The 19,509-nt window shown below is 45.6% G+C and overlaps 1 protein-coding gene across 10 annotated transcripts in view; it reads left to right on the top strand.

The window, feature by feature from the left end:
• The window catches only part of ZNF592 (zinc finger protein 592), a 56,879-nt gene extending 38,910 nt beyond the window's left edge, over window positions 1–17,969 (top strand). For all 10 annotated transcript variants that reach the window (XM_060157929.1, XM_060157904.1, XM_060157895.1 and 7 more), the window contains 7 exons: window positions 7,022–7,200; window positions 13,200–13,376; window positions 13,656–13,815; window positions 13,929–14,216; window positions 14,443–14,555; window positions 15,234–15,369; window positions 16,592–17,969. In XM_060157929.1, the coding sequence (XP_060013912.1) occupies window positions 7,022–7,200; window positions 13,200–13,376; window positions 13,656–13,815; window positions 13,929–14,216; window positions 14,443–14,555; window positions 15,234–15,369; window positions 16,592–17,092 (1,554 nt within the window). In that variant the 3' untranslated portion in view covers window positions 17,093–17,969. The remainder of the gene's footprint in view (window positions 1–7,021; window positions 7,201–13,199; window positions 13,377–13,655; window positions 13,816–13,928; window positions 14,217–14,442; window positions 14,556–15,233; window positions 15,370–16,591) is intronic.
• Window positions 17,970–19,509: the final 1,540 nt, after the last annotated feature.

Raw genomic sequence — 19,509 nt, 5'->3', positions numbered from 1 at the left:
TGTTCATATTTTCTATTTCTTCCTGGTTCAGTCTCCGAAGGTTGTGCATTTCTAAGAATTTGTCCATTTCTTCCAGGTTGTCCATTTTATTGGCATAGAGTTGCTTGTAGTAATCTCTCATGATCCTTTGTATTTCTGCAGTGTCAGTTGTTACTTCTCCTTTTTCATTTCTAATTCTATTGATTTGAGTCTTCTCCCTTTTTTCTTGGTAAGTCTGGCTGATGGTTTATCAATTTTGTTTATCTTCTCAAAGAACCAGCTTTTAGTTTTATTGATCTTTGCTGTTGTTTCCTTCATTTCTTTTTCACTTATTTCTGATCTGATCTTTGTGATTTCTTTCCTTCTGCTAACTTTGGGGGATTTTTTTTGTACTTCTTTCTCTAATTGCTTTAGGTGTAAGGTTAGGTTGTTTATTTCAGATGTTTCTTCTTTGTTTTGTTTTGTTTTGTTTTGTTTCTTAAGGTAGGATTGTATTGCTGTAAACTTCCCTCTTAGAACTGCTTTTGCTGCATCTTTTTTTTTTTGATGTGATTGTGAAAGGGTTTTGCTTTTTTTTTTTTTTTTTTTTTTACTTTCCCTTTCTGATATTTCATTGTTAGTGTAAAGAAGTGGAATAGATTTCTGTATGTTAATCTTGTATCCTGCTACCGTGCTGAATTTGTTTATCAGTTCTAGTAGTTTTTTGTTTTTTGTTTTTTTGCAGTACGTGGGCCTCTCACTGTTGTGGCCTCTCCCGTTGCGGAGCACAGGCTCCAGACGCACAGGCCCAGCGGCCATGGCTCATGGGCCCAGCCGCTCTGCAGCATGTGGGATATTCCCAGACTGGGGCACGAACCCGTGTCCCCTGCATCAGCAGGTGGACTCTCAACCACTGCGCCACCAGGGAAGCCCAGCTCTAGTAGTTTTTGTGTGGAGTGTTTAGGGTTTTCTCTATATATTATCATGTCATCTGCATATAATGATAATTTTACCTTTTCTTTTTTTTTTGTGGTACGCGGGCCTCTCACCGCTGTGGCCTCTCCCGCTGCGGAGCACAGGCTCCGGACGCGCAGGCCCAGCGGCCATGGCCCACGGGCCCAGCCGCTCCGCGGCATGTGGGATCCTCCCAGACCAGAGCACGAACCCGCGTCCCCTGCACCGGCAGGCGGACTCCCAACCTGTGCGCCACCAGGGAAGCCCAATTTTACCTTTTTTTAAAAAACTAAATTTATTTTATTTATTTATTTATTTTTGGCTGTGTTGGGTCTTTGTTGCTGCGCGTGGGCTTTCCTCTAGTTGGGGTGAGTGGGGGCTATTCTTCATTGCAGTGTGAGGGCTTCTCATTGTAGTGGCTTCTCTTGTTGAGGAGCGTGGGCTCTTGGCGTGCGGGCTTCAGTAGTTGTGGCACACAGGCTCAGTAGTTGTGGCTCATGGGCTCTAGAGTGCAGGCTCAGTAGTTGTGTCGCACAGGCTTAGTTGCTCCGTGGCATGTGGGATCTTCCCTGACCAGGGAATGTGTCCCCTGCATTGGCCCGCGGATTCCTAACCACTGTGCCACCAGGCAAGTCCCAATTTTGCCTTTTTTGAGAACATTTTTATTTATTTTTAGTTTTTGGCTGTGCCCCATGGCTTGTGGGATCTTAGTTCCCCAACCAGGGATCAAACCCATGCCCCCTTCAGTGGAAGCACGGAGTCTTAACCACTGGACCACTGGGGGAGTCCCTATCTATTTCTTCTTGATTCGGTTTTGGTGAGCTGTATGTTTTTAGAAACTTGTTCATTTCTTCTATGTTGTCCAGTTTGTTGGCGTATAGTTGTTCATAGTATTCTTTTATGGTTTTTTGTATTTCTGCAGTATCAGTTGTTATTTCTCCTCTTTTACTTTTTACTTTGTTTATTTGGGTCCTCTCTCATTTCTTCTTGGCGACCTGGGCCAGAAATTTGTCAATTTTGTTTACCCTTTCAAAGAAAACAGCTCTCGGTTTTATTGGGTTTTTCCTATAATTTTTTAAATCTCTATTTTATTTATTTCCTCTCTGAACTTTATTATTTCTTCTGTCTGCTGACTTCAGGTTTTTTTGTTCTTTTTTTTTTTTTTTTTTTTTTGCGGTACGCGGGCCTCTCACTGTTGTGGCCTCTCCTGTTGCGGAGCACAGGCTCCGGACGCGCAGGCTCAGCGGCCATGGCTCATGGGCCCAGCTGCTCCGCAGCATGTGGGATCTTCCTGGACCAGGGCACGAACCTGTGTCCGCTGCATCGGCAGGCAGACTCTCAACCACTGTGCCACCAGGGAAGCCCTTGTTCTTCTTTTTTTAATTCTTTTAGGTGGTAGGTTAGGTTGTTTATTTGAGTTTATTCTTGCTTTTTGAGGAAGGCCTGTATCACTATGAACTTCCCTCTAAGAACTGCTTTTGCTGCATCCCATAGATTTTGTATGGTTGTGTTTTCATTGTCATTTGTCTCAGGGTATTTTTGTTTTGTGGTACGTGGGCCTCTCACTGTTGTGGCCTCTCCCGTTGCGGAGCACAGGCTCCGGATGCGCAGGCTCAGCGGCCATGGCTCACGGGCCTAGCTGCTCTGCGGCATGTGGGATCCTCCTGGACCGGGGCACGAACCCGCGTCCCCTGCATCGGCAGGTGGACTCTCAACCACTGCGCCACCAAGGAAGCCCTGTCTCAGGGTATTTTAAAATTTTCTCTTTGATTTCATCATTGACCCATTGGTTTTTTAGTAGCACGTTGTTTAGTCTCCATGTAATCTTTTTTTCTCATTTCTCTTTCTGTGGTTGATTTCTTGTTTCATGCCCTTATGGTCAGAAAAGACGCTTGAAATAATTTCTATCCTCTAAAATTTGTTGAGGCTTGTTTTGCATCCTAGTATGTGGTCAGTCCTAGAGAATGTTCCATGGGCACTTGAAAAGAATGTGTATTGTGTGTTTTTTGAATGTAATGTTCTGAAAATATCAATTGGTCTACCTGTTCTATTGTATGTCGTTTAGGATCTCTGTTGCTTTATTGTTTTTTTGTCTGGAAGATCTGTCCACTGATGTGAGTGGGATGTTAAAGTCTCCTACTATTATTGTATTCCCATCAGTTTCTCTCTTTATGTCTGTTAGTATTTGTTTTATACATTTGGGTGCTCCTGTATTGGCTGCATATATGTTAACAAGTGTAATATCCTCTTCTTGTATTGATCCTTTTATCATTATATAGTGTCCTTCTTTATCTCTCATTTTGGCCTTTGTTTTAAAGTCTGTTTTGTCTGATATATTACTACCCCTGCTTTCTTATTATTTCCTTTTAAATGAAATATCTTTTTCCATCCCCTTACTTTCAATCTTTGTATGTCCTTCACCCTAAAGTGGGTCTCTTGTAGGCAGCATATTATAGGCTCTTGTTTTTGTTTTGTTTTGTTTTTTAATCAACAGTCTGCCACTTTGTGTCTTTTGATTGGAGCATTAAGTCCACTGACATTTAAGGTAATTACTGACAGATATGTATTTATTGCCATTTTAGACCTGTTTTCCAGTTGATTTTGTATTTCTTCTTTGTTCCTTTCTTTTTCTTTTTGTTTTTCCTATTGTGGTTTGATGGTTTTCTTTTGTGTTATGCTTGTGTCCTCTTCTTTTTGTTTTTTTGTGAATCTGTTGTATGTTTTTGATTTGTGAGTCATTCTTTTTTTAAAAAATATCTCGAGTATTTATTTTATTTTTTTATAAATTTATTTATTTTTGGCTGCATTGTGTATTCATTGCTGCGTGCGGGCTTTCTCCAGTTGTGGCATGTGGGGGCTACTCTTCGTTGTGGTGCCCATGCTTCTTAGTATGGTGGCTTCTCTTGTTGTGGCGCGTGGGCTCTAGGTGCACAGGTTTCAGTAGTTGTAGTGTGTGGGCTCAGTAGTTGTGGCCTGTGGGCTCTAGAGCGCAGGCTTAGTAGTTGTGGCACACGGTCTTAGTTGCTCTGTGGCATGTGGGAACTTCCTGGACCAGGGATCAAACCCGTGTCCCCTGCATTGGCAGTCAGATTCTTCTTTTTTTTTCATTGTTGTACACAACATTTATTGTTTTTGCACTTGCTGCCAGGAATGTTTGCCACGAGTTCACAGCCAAGTTGTAGATAGTGATCTGTGACCCTCAAAGCATGATGGTGTCCACTCTTCCTGAGTCCATACCTGGACTCAGTCTCCACTTGGCTTGTTTGGGTTGGTTTAAGCTGTAAGCTGATTCAAACCTTTCTACACAAGCTGTGTATACATTCCAAACACAGACCATCTATCACCCTGGTCGTGAAGTCTGAGAGGAACAACATAAAGTGGTTTGTAGCACTTATTGATTTTAACTTGGCTAATGTCCCAAACTAGTTAGGAGATAAGGCATTCCTCAGCAGGCAGGCAGATTCTTAACCACTGTGTGACCAGAGAAGTCCTGTGAGTCATTCTTTTTGATGCTCAATTGTCCCATCTTTGATCAGTGGGAGCCCCTTCAAGCTGGCTCCTATGTCCTTTTGATATGAACTCATTAAACCTTGAGAAGCTTTCTTACTTTGAGCCCCAACTAGATGTCCTGGGCACATTTCTTGTACTAAACCTAGAGTCAGTTGTTTTTCCAAGAAGCCGGGGTTTTTTTGTGTGCATGTGTGTGAGAAATGATATTTAGAGGCCACATTCTGGGCACCAGAGATGCTTATTCTGCTGGATATATCTGTTCCTAGGCCTTTTCAGTGGTCAGAGCTAAAAAGTATTTTTTGAAAAAGAGGAAAGGAAGATCATGAGTTTATGCAGGTATTAAAATGTAAGATTATCCTTTTTTTTTTTTTTTTTTTTTTGCGGTACGCGGGCCTTTCACTGTTGTGGCCTCTCCCGTTGCGGAGCACAGGCTCCGGACGCGCAGGCCCAGTGGCCATGGCTCACGGGCCCAGCCGCTCCACGGCATGTGGGATCTTCCTGGACTGGGGCACGAACCCGTGTCCCCTGCATCGGCAGACGGACTCTCAACCACTGCGCCACCAGGGAAGCCCAAGATTATCCTTTTTATGTAACTGATTTTATACTGAAAATCTTGGTTCCTAAGATTTTCTTACTACACACATAAACACACACACACCCATACACACCAATTTTTAAATATCAAAATCAATATTGTTTCTAATGTTAGGACAACTGCATAAAGTTGAGGGTGTATTTGCAGTTCTTTTTGTCCTTAGAATATATCATATTAAGAATGTGTAAGTCAAAATACTGTGTTTTAAAAGTCACTGGGGATAATTTTTTTCTCTACATGGTTATGTCACCTACTTGATACATAGTTAGGTTGTTTCTGTTTTTCAGTTTTTAGGGAATGCTTTTGTTTATTTAGTTTAATTTTGTATATGTATTTGAAATTATGTAAAACATTTATGTGATTCCAAAATTACATAACAAGGTATATGCAGAAAAGTCTTGCTTCCATTCCTGTCCGTTTCACCCTGTTCCCTCCTTCCCCATAGGTAACCATTTTTTATTGACTTTTGGTTTACTGCTCCATTGCTCCTTTTTTGCAAATATGAACAAATGTGTGTGTGTATGTGTGAGAGTGATTATTTCCTCCATTTTTACACAAAAAATAGCATACTTGTTTACTGTTTTGCACCTAGAGCAATAGTGAAAAAACAACAACAAAACCTTTTATTATGGAATGTCCCAAACATATATAAAAGTGGAAAGAATGGTATAATGAACCTTCTTTTAACAGTTAGCAACTCAGTGGCCCATCTTGTTTCATCTATGTTCTTACTCACCTCTCCCCCAGTGGATTGCTTTTAAACAAATTCCAGCATTATAGTATCTATTTCAGTATATATATCTAAAAGATAAAGTTTTATCCTCAAAAAATACCAAAACATAGACATAATATCATCACATCTTAAACTTAATAATAATTCCTTATTATCAAATCTTAATATCAAATGGCAGATGTCTCAGTATTGTCATCATTAAGTTAGGGTTAAAATATCTGATTATCTCATTTCATTTTACACTTGGCTTGCTTGAATCAGGATCCAAATAAGGGCTATACATTGCAGTTGTATACACTGAAATGTCTTTTAAGTCTCTTTTAATCTGTAAATTCCTCTTCCCTTAATCTTTTTTTTCCATTGAAATTTTTTTTGTTGAAAACGCTGGATTGTTTGTCCTGTAGAGGCCCTATATTCTGGATATTGCTGCTTAAAGCAGAGATCTTTTCCTGACCTCCCTAACAACTTATCCCTCTAAGCACTCCTCTGACCCCAGGTCAATGGCCCCCTTAGTGAGTAGTACAGTTGTCCCTTTTTTCCTAAGAAGGGCCTCTTCAGATGCAGGCACCAGATTAGTCTCTTGCTTTCCCCCTCTGGGCTGTCTGGGCTGTCCCCATTAGAGAGCTTCAATGAGTCTGCCTGTAGGACTTGTTAGCCTCTGGTTCTCTCCTGGGACTGAGAACAAAGGAGCTGCTACCTATCCTATGCTTTCCTGTGGGTGTATGTGGTCAGTTGTGGCTCAGGGCACCCCTCAGAGTGGGCTGAGGTTATGGAAGCTCAATTAGTCTGCACTGGGGCTTCTGAGCATTAACCAGGGTAGGCTCAGGTCTACTTTGGAAGTCCCTGAGTCAGCTGACTAAAGCTGTTGAGTAGGAACCTGCTGAGCTAGGGTAGAGGCCCTGGTGAGTCTGGCAGTGTAATGAGGTCTTAGAATTCAAGAAGTGCCTTGGGCCTCTGAAAAGGAAAACGTGGTCCTCTGCTATGCCAGAGGAGAGAAGTACTCACAGTCCTACATGTAGGACTAACCTTTGGGAAAATACGGTCAGATCTGTTTTTGATTAATAAGGTGAGAGGCAAAGCTAGCTTGGGTGTCAGTGTCAACACTTCATGAGGCCTGGGGATTTCACTAGTGTCCTAGGAGAGCTGGAAGAGAGAATGGTTGGGGGAGGAGGTCATTCTGACCCATGTCCTAGGAAAGCCAGACAGCTCTGATTGGAGAGCTACAGGCCTGTGGCTCCTGTGTGAACTGCTTTCTTGCTGTTCTTTCCTAGACTTGCCAGGTGTGCCAGATGCTGCTGCCCAACCAGTGCAGTTTCTGTGCCCACCAGCGGATCCACGCCCACAAGTCCCCCTACTGTTGTCCGGAGTGTGGAGCCCTCTGTCGCTCTGCCTACTTCCAGACGCATGTAAAGGAGAATTGCCTGCACTATGCCCGCAAGGTGGGCTACAGGTGGGTGCTACCTGACTCACTGTCCTGGGCTTGCCCAGTGGCTGGTTATTTTTCTGGACCAGAACTCATTTAAGACTTGACCTTTGGGAGTTCCCTGGTGGTCTAGTGGTTAGGATTTGGTGCTTTCAGTGCTGTGGCCTGGGTTCAATCCCTGGTTGGGAAATTGAGATCCTGCAAGCCACGAGGCACGGCGGAAAAAAAATGAGTTTTGATCTTAAGAGGCCTGGGCTGCAGCCTAATAAGAGAAGAATGTTGATTGGTATGTGGACAGACATTTTTAATCTTGTAGGGAACCAGAATAGCAAGGGGAAGAAGAATAAGGAGTTAAAAAGTTAAACATTTAAAAAAAAAAAAAGCTTTGGGACTTCCCTGGCTGTTCAGTGGTTAAGACTCTGCGTTTCCACTGTAGGGCACGTGGGTTCGATCCCTGGTTGGAGAACTAAGACCCCACGTGCCATGCGCAGCACAGCCAAAAGATAAAAAATAAATAAATTAAAAAAAAAAAAAGCTTTAAATGGGAAGATTTGGGGAAGATTAGAATATATATAAGCATTCACTTTGTCAGTTTGTTTTTTAAAAGTATATAAATTTGTTCACAAAGTTATCATGTTTGGCATATTAATTTTCAAGTACCATTTCAGTAATAAATTTACAACTGTCAGTACTTTCAAATGTTCTCAATTTTTGTTAACAAATGGCAAGATGCCAAACTCAAAGGACTGTAGTATCTTTGTGTTGATTAGTTTTTGTCACTTTGTGAGAAGCAAAGCCTAAGCATGGAAAAAATCATCAGCTTCATGGTAAAACTGAGAAAACTCTATTTTAATTAAACTGAATCTTCTCCATTGTGTTGAACAAATATAAGCAAGAAGTCATTTTCAGGAAAAAGATCAAAATGAGGGAGAACACTCCCTCCAAAACTCATTGATCCATCATTTTACATTGACGCAATCAGGTCTCCTTTACTGGTTTACTGGTTGCTTGGGAGTTTCTACATCTTCTCATGCTTTACTTGATTATTTTTACTTCAGAAACATAATTTTGCCCAAATTTATTAAGGTTTTCTTCTCTTTGGTATTAAATTTTTTTTATTGATTTAGTTCATTTAATAAACATTTCTTGAGTACTTACTGTTGTCTTTAGCATTGTGCCAGACACTCAAGATACAAAGATGATTAAGACCCAGCTCCTGCCCTCAAGGGGCTTCATTCAGTCTGATAGGTTACAGACATGCACACAAGTAATTACAATTCAAAGTGGTAAGTCCCATAGTTGAGGAATGGTCAGGAAAGCTTCACAGAGGACATACTAGGAGCTTTTAGGTAGAAGAAAGGCGGAGAGCATATCTGGCAAGAGCATAGGCAAGGGATACCAGCACACATAAAAGGGCTTACAGGAATGATGAGCATTTCAATAGATGTAGGTCAGGATGAACCGGAGGAAGGGTGAGAAATGAGACTAGGGAGTTGGTAGAGGCCAGGCCATGCAAGACCTTGTATTCCTTGGCAGACGTTTGGACTTTATCCAGTGGACAGTGATGAGCTACAGAAAGATTTGCAGCAGGGGAGTGATCCAACTGGATCTGTGTTTTAGAAAGATCATTCTGGAAAGCTGACATGTATATTAGAGGGGAGAGATTAGAGACTGGTCGTGTGGCAATCCAGATGAGAGACCGAGGGATTCAGCTAAGGCATGGCTGTGGGGATGGAGAGAAGGTAAATTTGAGAGAGATTAGGAAGTAGAAACATTAGGGCTTGATGATAGTTTGTATACTGGGGTGAGGGATGGGGAGTGGTTAGTGATCTTCCAGGTTTCTCTCTTGGTATAAGCATTTCCAAATGTAGACTGATTTCTTTTACATGTTATGGAGAATGGAGAAGCTAAAGTGTATGGGAAGGAAATAATCCAGAGATGGGGTTATACAAAGCCCTTGCCTCCGTGTTGCAGAAGAGCATTGCTGGGCAGCATCCCAGGCTACATTTTAAAACCAAACACCTGAACCTGTGTTTTTTGCAGCATTCATAAAGTTTGAAAATACCTTTCTAACTTTGACTTAAGTGTATGCTGCTTGTTTCAAGATCAAATCGAATCCAATAGCAATGCAATCAACACTTTAATTTTTGTATTTGAATCTTGAATCCAAGAAATTTTCAATAACACAGATGGATTAATAGCATTTTTTGTCTTTTAATTAAATATTTTACTTTCTTCTGTAAAAGTAGAAAGAAACCTAATGTCTCAAAAGGAATTTAGTTTATCAAGCCTTTGTAAGAAATGTCAGACAAAAAAGTATTATGATTCAGCTAGAGGTATTACTGAAGATATTGACATTAAAATTTTCAATGATCTATGGTTGAACTCAGAAGATATACACACTAATACAGTATTCATTATACTTAAGATCTTCAACTATTAATGTGTTTTTCTGGTAACAGTTTTATTCAGAGGTAATTCACGTACCATCCTATTCACCCATTTAAAGTGTCCTATTTGGTGGTTTTTACTATATTCACAGAGTGGTACAATCAGTCACCACAGTCAATTTTAGAATATTTTCATCACCCAAAAAGAAACCCTATATTTGCAATCCTCCCATCCCCCCAACCCTAAGCAACTACTTTCTGTCTCATAGATGTGTCTCCTTCTGACGTTTCATATAAATGGAATCATATAATATGTGGTCTTAGCCTAATGTTTTCAAGATTCATCCATGTTGTAACATATATTAGTATTTCATTCCTTTTTTGTTTCTACCTGTTGGCTATTATGAATAATGCTGCTAATGAACATTCATGTACAAGTTATTATGTAACACATGTTTTCAGTTCTTTTGGATATATACCTCGCAGTAAAATAAGGAACTACCAGATTGTTTTCCAAAGTGGCTATACCACATTTATATTCCTATCAGCAGTGTATGAGAGTTTTGATTTCTTCACATATTTGTTATTGTCTGACATTTGCATATAGCCGTTGTTGTGGGTATAAAGTTGTATCTCATGATTTTGATTTGTATTTCTCTGATGGATAATTATGTTGAGCATATCTTCATAAATGTATTGGCCATTTGTATATTTTCTTTGGAGAAATATCTATTCAGATCCTTTGCCCATTTAAAAATTGTGTTATTTGTCTTTCTGTTGTTGAGTTGTAAGAGTTCTTTATATATTCTGGTTACAAGTCCCTTGTCAGATGTATGATTTGCTAATATTTTCTCCCATTCTCTGGGTATTAATTTTTTTTTTTTTTTTTGGTACGCGGGCCTCTCACTGTTGTGGCCTCTCCCGCCGCGGAGCACAGGCTCCAGACGCGCAGGCTCAGTGGCCATGGCTCACGGGCCCAGCCGCTCTGCGGCATGTGGGATCCTCCCGGACTGGGACATGAACCCGCATCCCCTGCATCGGCAGGCGGACTCCCAACCACTGCGCCACCAGGGAAGCCCTGGGTATTAATATTTTTTAGGAAATTCTCAGAAGGTACCTATGTTCCATTTCACTGAGCTCTACTACAGAGTTTTACAATATAATATTTTTAGAATTCTATAAATTATTCTGCTCTTTCTTGAAAATTTGTGACCAGTGTCGTAAGGGAGCAAGTTTAGACTGTTTAATAATGTGTTATTTTCTTATTATTTGTGGTTATTGGCAAAGCTAAATATTTTACTGCTCTTTATCTTTTCTGAAACTGTATATGTTTGACAGCATATGGTTCTATAATTGTCTGTTTTCTCTTTTTCTCTTAAACAGTTGGTAAAGAGCTGTGTCATAGGGTTGGATTTCTCTTCTGCAGATTTTTTCATCAGTTTGTAAACCCTGCTTGATTCAGTCCTTCACTGAGGCTACTTGGCACATGTTCTTTTACCCCTTTATATTCTTACTTTCCATGAGGTTTCTTCCAGGAATGTCTGCTGGGTAAATAGAATGGATTTTCAGTCGCATTTACATTGCTCCTGTAGGAGTTTGGTCAAACTGCACAAATAAAACCACTTAAGAGATTCCTTACACGTCAGGTGTATTTGCCACTTTGGATGAATTTGGAAATATGTGGATTTTTTTTCTCCTCATAATTACTTGTGGTATGGATGTACTTCTGTGTGCTAGGAGTTGGTCACTATTTTGTTTAGCAGGAGAGAAAAGAAAATATAATTTAAGTGTAAGTAGTTTGTATAGTTGCTCTAACACATGTACACATTTAGTAACGAATGCTCACAGACCTCAGTTGCGAACAGGCTTTGAGTTCTGTGCACTTCTCCTCATTGCTAATTAAGTTTGCAAAAGGTGATTCTGTCCCCCACTCCCACTCCCCAACACACACAAAAGGAAGAAAAACAAAAAGGACCGGTCAGGATTCTGTGATGAGTTATGTGCATTGCAAAAATGGGCTAATGTATTGAAATGCAGGCTAATATTGGGAGTCAAAGAATTCTTAAGTGAAGGGATGTCCTTTCAGTAAAGCAACAGCCTCTCTACTAGCCTCTATTTAGCCTACTGGGATGTCAAGTTTATAGGAGCAAGCAGTATTGCAACAAACGGAAAATAATAGTTATCTCAAGAGGAATAGCTGGGAGCAGGGAAGGTGTTTTCTCATGTAGGGGAGACCTGTGTGTGTTTATAGGCATGAAGAAAGACTGAACACATGAGAGGGTCTAGGAACCTGAAGAGATGCAGGTTAGCCTGGAGGAAGGTCACATCATTTTCTGATACTGAAGGAAGGAAACACAGTATTTATAGAGAGATATTCTGAAGTTGAAAGAAGAGTACAACAGACCTCAATTTCAGAAAAACGGTTTAAGACAGTTGATACTTTACAAAAATAATGTATGCCCTAAACAAAACTCAGAGAATTTGAATGGGTAGGGAAAAAAAGAAAAATGTTATCCATAGTCCCACCAAGGAGACACTAGAACACTTATGAGCTGCACGGTCCAAAATGGTATCAGGGGGACTTGCCTGGTGGTGCAGTGGTTAAGAATCCGCCCCCCAATTCAGGGGACACGGGTTTGATCCTTGGTCTGGGAAGATCCCACATGCCACAGAGCAACTAAGCCCGTGTGCCACAACTACTGAGCCCATGCGCCACAACTACTGAGCCCGCGTGCCTAGAGCCCGTGCTCTACAACAGGAGAAGCCACTGCAATGAGATGCCCACACACCGTGACGAAGAGTAGCCCCCACTCACCGCAACTAGAGAAAGCCCGTGCACAGCAACGAAGACCCAACGCAGCCAAAAATAAATAAACAAACAAAAAATACATTTATAAAAAAAAAAGAAAACCCAAAATAGTATCAGGCACGTGACTACTGAGCACTTGAAGTGTAGCCAGTGCAACTGGCCATTTTATTTTATTAATTTAAATTTAAATAGTCACATGGACAGTGCAATATAGAACATGTCCATCATCACAGCAAGTTCCATCAGAGAGTGCTGCTCTAGAGCATTTCTTCTTGGGCTTTGAGGGCTGTTTATTTTAATGTGGTTGTTATGGGGAGTGTAGCATTCCGTAGTTGTACATTTTATTCAGTGAACATCCCTGCCTGTTCGGCTCCAGCTTGCGGAAGACACAGGCTTTCTGCAGTCTCCTTCTGAAATTCCTCTTGGACTCCTTCAGTTGTTATCACACTTAAATGGATACTGTTGATGTCATTTTTGAACCATTCTCTACCCTCTCCACTCCCACCAGATTCTCTTGGCTGTGTTCAAGTTTTTGGTTTGCAGAAGAATATTTTCTGGCCAGTGAGGGGAGGGGAGGCTGTCTTCCCCCTTTTCTACCAGGTTGGGTGTTGGGCTTGGGGGACCCTGGATGACTGCATTGTGCCAGGTGGCAGCAAGCAGGCTCTCGAGGTGTACATGTGGAGGATAGAAGACTGAGTGCATGAGGGAGGAGGAGAGGGAGGGTCCCTGAGATGGCCCTGTTCCTGTCTTCCATTCCTCCTTTTCCAACACTACTTCTCGGTCTGACATGCCTACTCCCCCCGCACCCCCCAACATCTGTTATCCAGGTGCATCCACTGTGGGGTAGTCCACTTGACCTTGGCCTTGCTGAAAAGCCACATCCAGGAGCGACACTGCCAGGTTTTCCACAAATGTGCATTCTGCCCCATGGCCTTCAAGACTGCCAGTAGCACCGCGGACCACAGCGCCACCCAGCATCCCACCCAGCCCCACAGACCCTCCCAGTGAGTGCAGCTCCAGGGCCAGCAGGCCTGTGGAGCAGAGCTGATAGATTGGGTGCTCTGTGGGGAGGTGTTGGGATGGACTGGGAAGCCTGGGCTAGTGGCAGAGATGCCTGGAGTCCTCTAAAGACATCCTGAGTCTGCTGAGTATCAACGTTGGCTCAGAGTATTGCTTCCCCAAACCTGACTCTGGTTCAGAGAGATGAGAGATGGGGTGGAGGGGCCTTGTGGTTCTGCCAGCGCAGCCTTGGGTACCTCACACGCTGGGGCTTGTCTCGTCAGGCTCATTTATAAGTGCTCCTGTGAAATGGTCTTCAACAAGAAGAGGCACATTCAGCAGCATTTTTACCAGAATGCCAGTAAGGCGCAGGTGGGCGTCTTCAAGTGCCCTGAGTGCCCGCTCTTGTTCCTGCAGAAGCCAGAGTTGATGCAACATGTCAAGGTGGGACGCCTTGGGGAAGGAGGCTGGGGAGAAGGGCACATGCCTCAGGCCGGGGGTCTGACTCTGTGCATCTTTCCCCTTGCCCAGTCAGTAATCGCTCTCCCCATCCCCAGAGCACCCACGGTGTTCCCCGAAACGTGGACGAGCTGTCAAGCCTCCAGTCTTCAGCAGACACATCTTCAAGCCGCCCTGGCTCTCGAGTTCCCACTGAACCCCCAGCCACTAATGTGGCTGCTCGGGGCAGCTCCCTGCCCTCTAGTCGCTGGGGCAGGCCAGAAGCCCATCGCAGGGGTGAGGCCAGGCCCCGGCTGAGGAACACTGGCTGGACCTGCCAGGAGTGCCAGGAGTGGGTTCCTGATCGGGAGAGCTATGTGTCCCACATGAAAAAGAGCCATGGTCGGGTAAGTGTAGCCACACGGGCACAGTGCAGCCCCAGATTCTCTGGACTCTGTCCTGTGGGGTTATAGCCCCCTTGTATGGATGACTTCCTGGTGCTTTGGGCATGGTGGGTACTACAGATCTTGAGGTCTTGGGGCATCCTCGTTTCTGCCTTCATCATCTGAGAAGAAGGACGCACCCAGAACTGTCTTACGGTTCTGATGCTTTGCATCCTGTCATCTCCCATAGACGTTGAAGCGGTACCCATGTCGGCAGTGTGAACAGTCCTTCCATACCCCCAACAGCCTGCGCAAACACATCCGCAACAACCACGACACAGTAAAGAAAGTCTACACTTGTGGGTGAGTCCCTGGGGGCGGGAGCCAGGAGGCCTGAATTTATCAAGACTGTCCATAGTACCACTGGGGCTTTTCTCTGCTGTGAGATTAGGGCCCAAAGGCAAGAGATAAGCAGGTTTCTAACGGGAATATGCTGTGGCTAGGTCAGAAATGAGGGCATTCCGGAAATAAGCTGCTAGAGCCTGGTGGCTCTGGAGCCCTCCCCCTTCCCAACTCCCTAACCCCAGGCTGGCCTGCCAGTCAGCAGTGGAGGGCCCTGAGGTCTGAGAGGAGTGGTGGCAATGTGAGCATGTGCCCCGTTCGGCTGTGAGGCTTCAGCACCATCTGTCCGAGCTTTAGGACAGGACAGGCCACTCTTTCAGGCTGACCACTAGACCCACCAGCACTTGGGTCTCTGGACCCTGATACCAGAGAGTGGAGAGTGCAGTCATAGCTCAGGGCCAGTACAGATACTCTGATTTGCTGTTGTTGTCTGCCACCTTGGCTGGCTTGCTGGCTAGATTTCTCTGGGGAGTACCCAGCACCACGCAGCCAGCCTGAGGGCCACTCTGCCTGCTCCAAACTCTCTCTCCGCTGGAGCCAGCAGCAGTTTTGCCTCTGCCTGCCTGCCAGACCTGCCTGGCCCCCCTGGGCCCCGGAGCCTGTCATCTTACATGACCTCTTTCGGCTGTACTTTTGCAGGTATTGCACAGAGGACAGCCCCAGCTTTCCTCGGCCCTCCCTCCTGGAGAGCCACATCAGCCTTATGCATGGTATCAGAAACCCTGATTTGAGCCAGACGTCCAAAGTCAGACCTTCGGGCGGACATTCCCCTCAGGTGAGTGTGGGACCCCTGCCGACTGGAGCAGCTTGCCCAGTGCGGCTGGGGCTGGAGGGGCACTAGGAAGGCTACAGGGAGCCCATTTGTCCTTGTGGCCGTGGAGCAGCCAGCAGTGACAGCGTCCCTCAATGCCAGTCACTCTCTAGTCTTGTGTGACCTGCCTGGGGACTGCACACAAAGAAGGGACAGGAACAAAGACCCACGAGGCAGCCCGTTGGCTGTGTTTTCTTTATGTTTCCCTGTCACTGCGACCCCCTTCCTTGGGTGTATGCTGCATTCTGTGGCCATCGGAGTACTTTCACACATACCCTCCTACTTCTGCCCCTCTGCAGTCCTAGGAGGCAGGGGTAGGCAGGGCTCACTGTTAGGTGAGGGTGGCCATGCTTGGCTGAGTCACCTCCCCACCCCCACCCCCAGTTACAGAGGAGCCAGACCTAGACTCCTGCTCTCCTGGACCTTCGTCCTCTGGCCTCATCCCTATTTCATGCCCTCGTCCATTTCTGGTCAACTTCTGGAGCAGCCTCCTCACAGTAGGGCCTTCCCACTCCACGGCGAGGGCTGCTCCTCAGAGGGGCAGGCATGTCTGGGAAACTGCCTGGATTTTGAGGAGTTTCTTTAATGGCTATTCAGAGAAGGGCCCTGGTCTGCAAAGGCCCTTTCACACACAGCAGGAAGGGTGTCAGTTGACATTTTGGCAACATCTGTCTATGATTAAAATGCATACCCTCCCTTCTCTGCCAAATGCATACATCCTCTGATCTAGCAATTCTGCTTCTAAGAGTTATCTGTCAGATATCTTTGGCCTTGGGCATAAGGAAATGTGTCAATATATGTTTTTAAGTGAAAAAAGCAGGGTGAAGAGAAGTGTGAGTGTAATGCTATCATTTCATAAAAGGCAGTAGTTTTATTTCTGTGTACGGATAGAATATCTTTTGGAGGAGCCACACAGAACCCAGGTAATACGGTGTTCTCTGGAGAGCAGGGCTGGGGAGCCGGGTAGGAGGGACTTAATCTTTTCTATACCCTTCCCATATCTTTGGAATGTTGTGCCACATGTATGTGTTATATTAAACAAACAAACATAAGAAACAAACCAAACCTAAACCAGAATTTAGGGCTGCGGTGAGCCTGGCCTGGGTGGTGATTCTGTGAGTCCTTGGGCTGCGTTTATCCTGTTTGGGGGGCTCGTGTCTCGGGCTCACATCGTTTCCCCTTTCAGGTGAACCATCTGAAAAGACCAGTCAGCAGAGCAGGGGATGCTCCAGACACCAGCAATGGCGCGACTGTCTCTTCCACCAAAAGGCACAAGTCCCTTTTCCAGTGTGCGAAATGTAGCTTTGCCACAGACTCAGGGCTCGAGTTTCAGAGCCACATACCTCAGCACCAGAAGGACAGCTCCACAGCCCAGTGTCTCCTCTGTGGCTTGTGCTACACCTCTGCCAGCTCCCTCAGCCGCCACCTCTTCATCGTCCACAAGGTGAGAGACCAGGAGGAGGAAGAGGCAGAGGCGGCAGAGCCAGAGGAGGGCTCTGGGGAGGAGGTGTCCGTGGAGACCAGGGAGAACGGACTGGAAGAGTGTGCGGAGGAGCCTCTGTTGGGTGACTCAGAGGCCAGGAGGTCACTGGGCCTGGCCCCTGACGAGGATGGTGCCCAAGATGCTCAGAGTCAACCACAGGCCTCTCAGGACCGGGACAGCCACACACCATCCCCACAGGTGTGACTGGAAGCTTTGCAGTGCGCAGTCGGGTGGTGCCGTGGTGTCCTCCGCCTGCCACGCGGACAGTGGGAAAGAGAAGGCTCCACCCCGGTGTGAGTGTGGCTGGCTGGGCCCTGGAGCAGTGTCTGCCCTGAGCTGCTGGGGGCTGGGTGTCCCCCAGCCCCAGGAGATGGCGGGGTCATCCAGGACCCTCACAGCTCTGAATTTGCTTCTGTTATTTATGGCTTTGTGCTGCTTCCTGGTACCCCAACTTTTGTCTGCGTCCTTCCAGCCCCAGGCTGCTTAAGTGGCCCAACCCCGATGCTGTCACCTCAGCTAGAAACCCCTCAGCAGCTGTGCTCTTCTGGGAGGCTCCCCGCTCGCTGCCTTCAGCCAGGGGCTCCTGACAGCAGCTCTCTTTCTTGCCACTGGAGCCTGAGAAGGGGGATGAGGGTGCTGGTGCAGTCCCTCTCAGAGAGCTCGCCCAGCCTGGCTTGCAGAGGGCCCTTGGTCACCATGCCGTTCCTTTCTGTCTTCTCTGATTCGTTCCCCAAAAAAGAGTCCTGGAGAATTAATTGTCACACTGGCCCATCCTGTCTGTGTGGGGGGAGAAACTTCTGCAGCACACCTCTGTCTGGAACCCGGGAGAGCAGGAAACGCAGCCAAGTCAGGCAGGCACCGAGAGGCAGACCCCCTTCAGAAGGAGCTGTGCGTCCTTGTTCTGCTGCTGTTCTGCCTTTCCTGACGAGCGGGGTTTGGGGCACAGAGACACTGGGATATTTGTACTCTTGCTCCTGTGCCATTAGAGAGGCTGCTGCCCCAGGCAGGCCAGCCCCTCCTCCTCTCGGCTGCACCCGTGTTGCTCAGACTATATTTCAAATAAAAAAATCTTCTTACCATGCAGGTAGGCTCTTGTATTCCTCTTCCAGTGAGCCTGGCCCTACCCTACTCCACCTAAGACTTCCCTCATTGTCCCATCTCTGAGGGAGAACAGTGTTTCCTGCTGCCCAAGGACAGTCCTCTCTAGATTTTGGAGCTGTGGTGTGGAAACCAGGAGCTCAGTACTTCTGAAGGGGTGAGGGGAGGGTCTTATGCTGGTCAAGAGTCACCTCCAAGTTCTCCCCTGAGCTAGCAGCCTTGGTTTTTAGGGCTTATTGAAATTTTCCTGGGCACCTCCATCTTTCCTACAAACGGTTTTTCAAACTAAGAGAACCCTTTACTGGTGGGAGGAGGGAGAGGGATAGAAGGGAGGAATTCTGTACTTTTCTTGCACTGTTCAAGAGGCCTTGATATCACCCCTGCCACAGGGAACTCGGGCGTGGCAGAATTGGGATTAGACATGGGAGGCTGGGCTGTCTTTTCTCTGATGGCAGAGTTAGGACCTGACCTAGCACAAGGAGCCGGCTGTGCGGAGGTGTCCTCTGACCTCTGCTCCGAGTAGCTGCTGCAGCCCTGCATGGGTGGGATGTGGGGCTGGGCCCAGCAGGATCTAGTGCAGCAAAGGGAAGTGGGTGCTGACTGCATTCTTAGAGGCGATCCTTCAAGGAAGACATTGAATATCAATGATAAATTATTAAGTCAGAATATGCCTGACCTTTTCACAATTGAAAAAAAAATTTCTTCCTCTATCAAATGCCAGATTTTTAGTGGAAATGCTAATGGCATTGGGAAAGGTTAGCGCTTGTTTCAGTTTCAGAGAAACAGTGCTTCTTAATGATTGCCATACCTGGCAAGGCCACCATGTCCCTGCTTCCCAAGCAGGCAGAGAGGGCAAACCGGGCCTGATTCCGGCTGCATGCAGAGCCAGAGCTGGCCCCAACTCAGCTGTCATCCCTTCCTAATTCCAGTTGCAGGGTGCCTACCCTGCACCCGGGGCCATTCACAGGAACAGATTATAGAGGAGGCTGATAGAAGCGTTTGAAATGGATGGCCGAACCACTTTCAGAGACAGTGTAGCTGGAGCTGGGGGAGAGGAGGTGGTGAAATCACAGGTTTGACCTGTCCTGACCTCAGATCTATCTCCTTCCTGGGAATGGTATGGAGTGGAAAGAATGTCGAGCCACTCACCAAGAAACCTGGGTCACAGCCTGGGTTCTGCCCTCAACCAGCTCTTAACAAACCCTCTTAACTTCACCAGCCCCTCCCCTTCAAGATAGACCTAGTATTTCCCATCCAACTCGATTCACAGGCTTTTGTGAGGTGATAAGTATGGAAGCATTTTCTAGTTTATGAAACACTATCAATGTCAGGGATTATTGACTATGAAACACTATCAATGTCAGGGTGGAGTGTACCTTGCCGGCTATTCAGACTTGATGCTGATGGTCAGTTATGATCGGTCTGGGACATCTCTCCACTGTTTAGTAAGAGTGATGATTAACAGCACTTTAAGTCCTGCTTGTGGGCCCAGCATCTTTCTAAAAACACTTTGCAGTGATTCT

This window comes from Lagenorhynchus albirostris, chromosome 1 (genome assembly GCF_949774975.1).
Source record: "Lagenorhynchus albirostris chromosome 1, mLagAlb1.1, whole genome shotgun sequence".
NCBI classification, from domain to species: domain Eukaryota; kingdom Metazoa; phylum Chordata; class Mammalia; order Artiodactyla; family Delphinidae; genus Lagenorhynchus; species Lagenorhynchus albirostris.
Note: the sequence above shows the minus strand (reverse complement) of the source record. Positions and strands in the feature narration are given on the sequence as shown.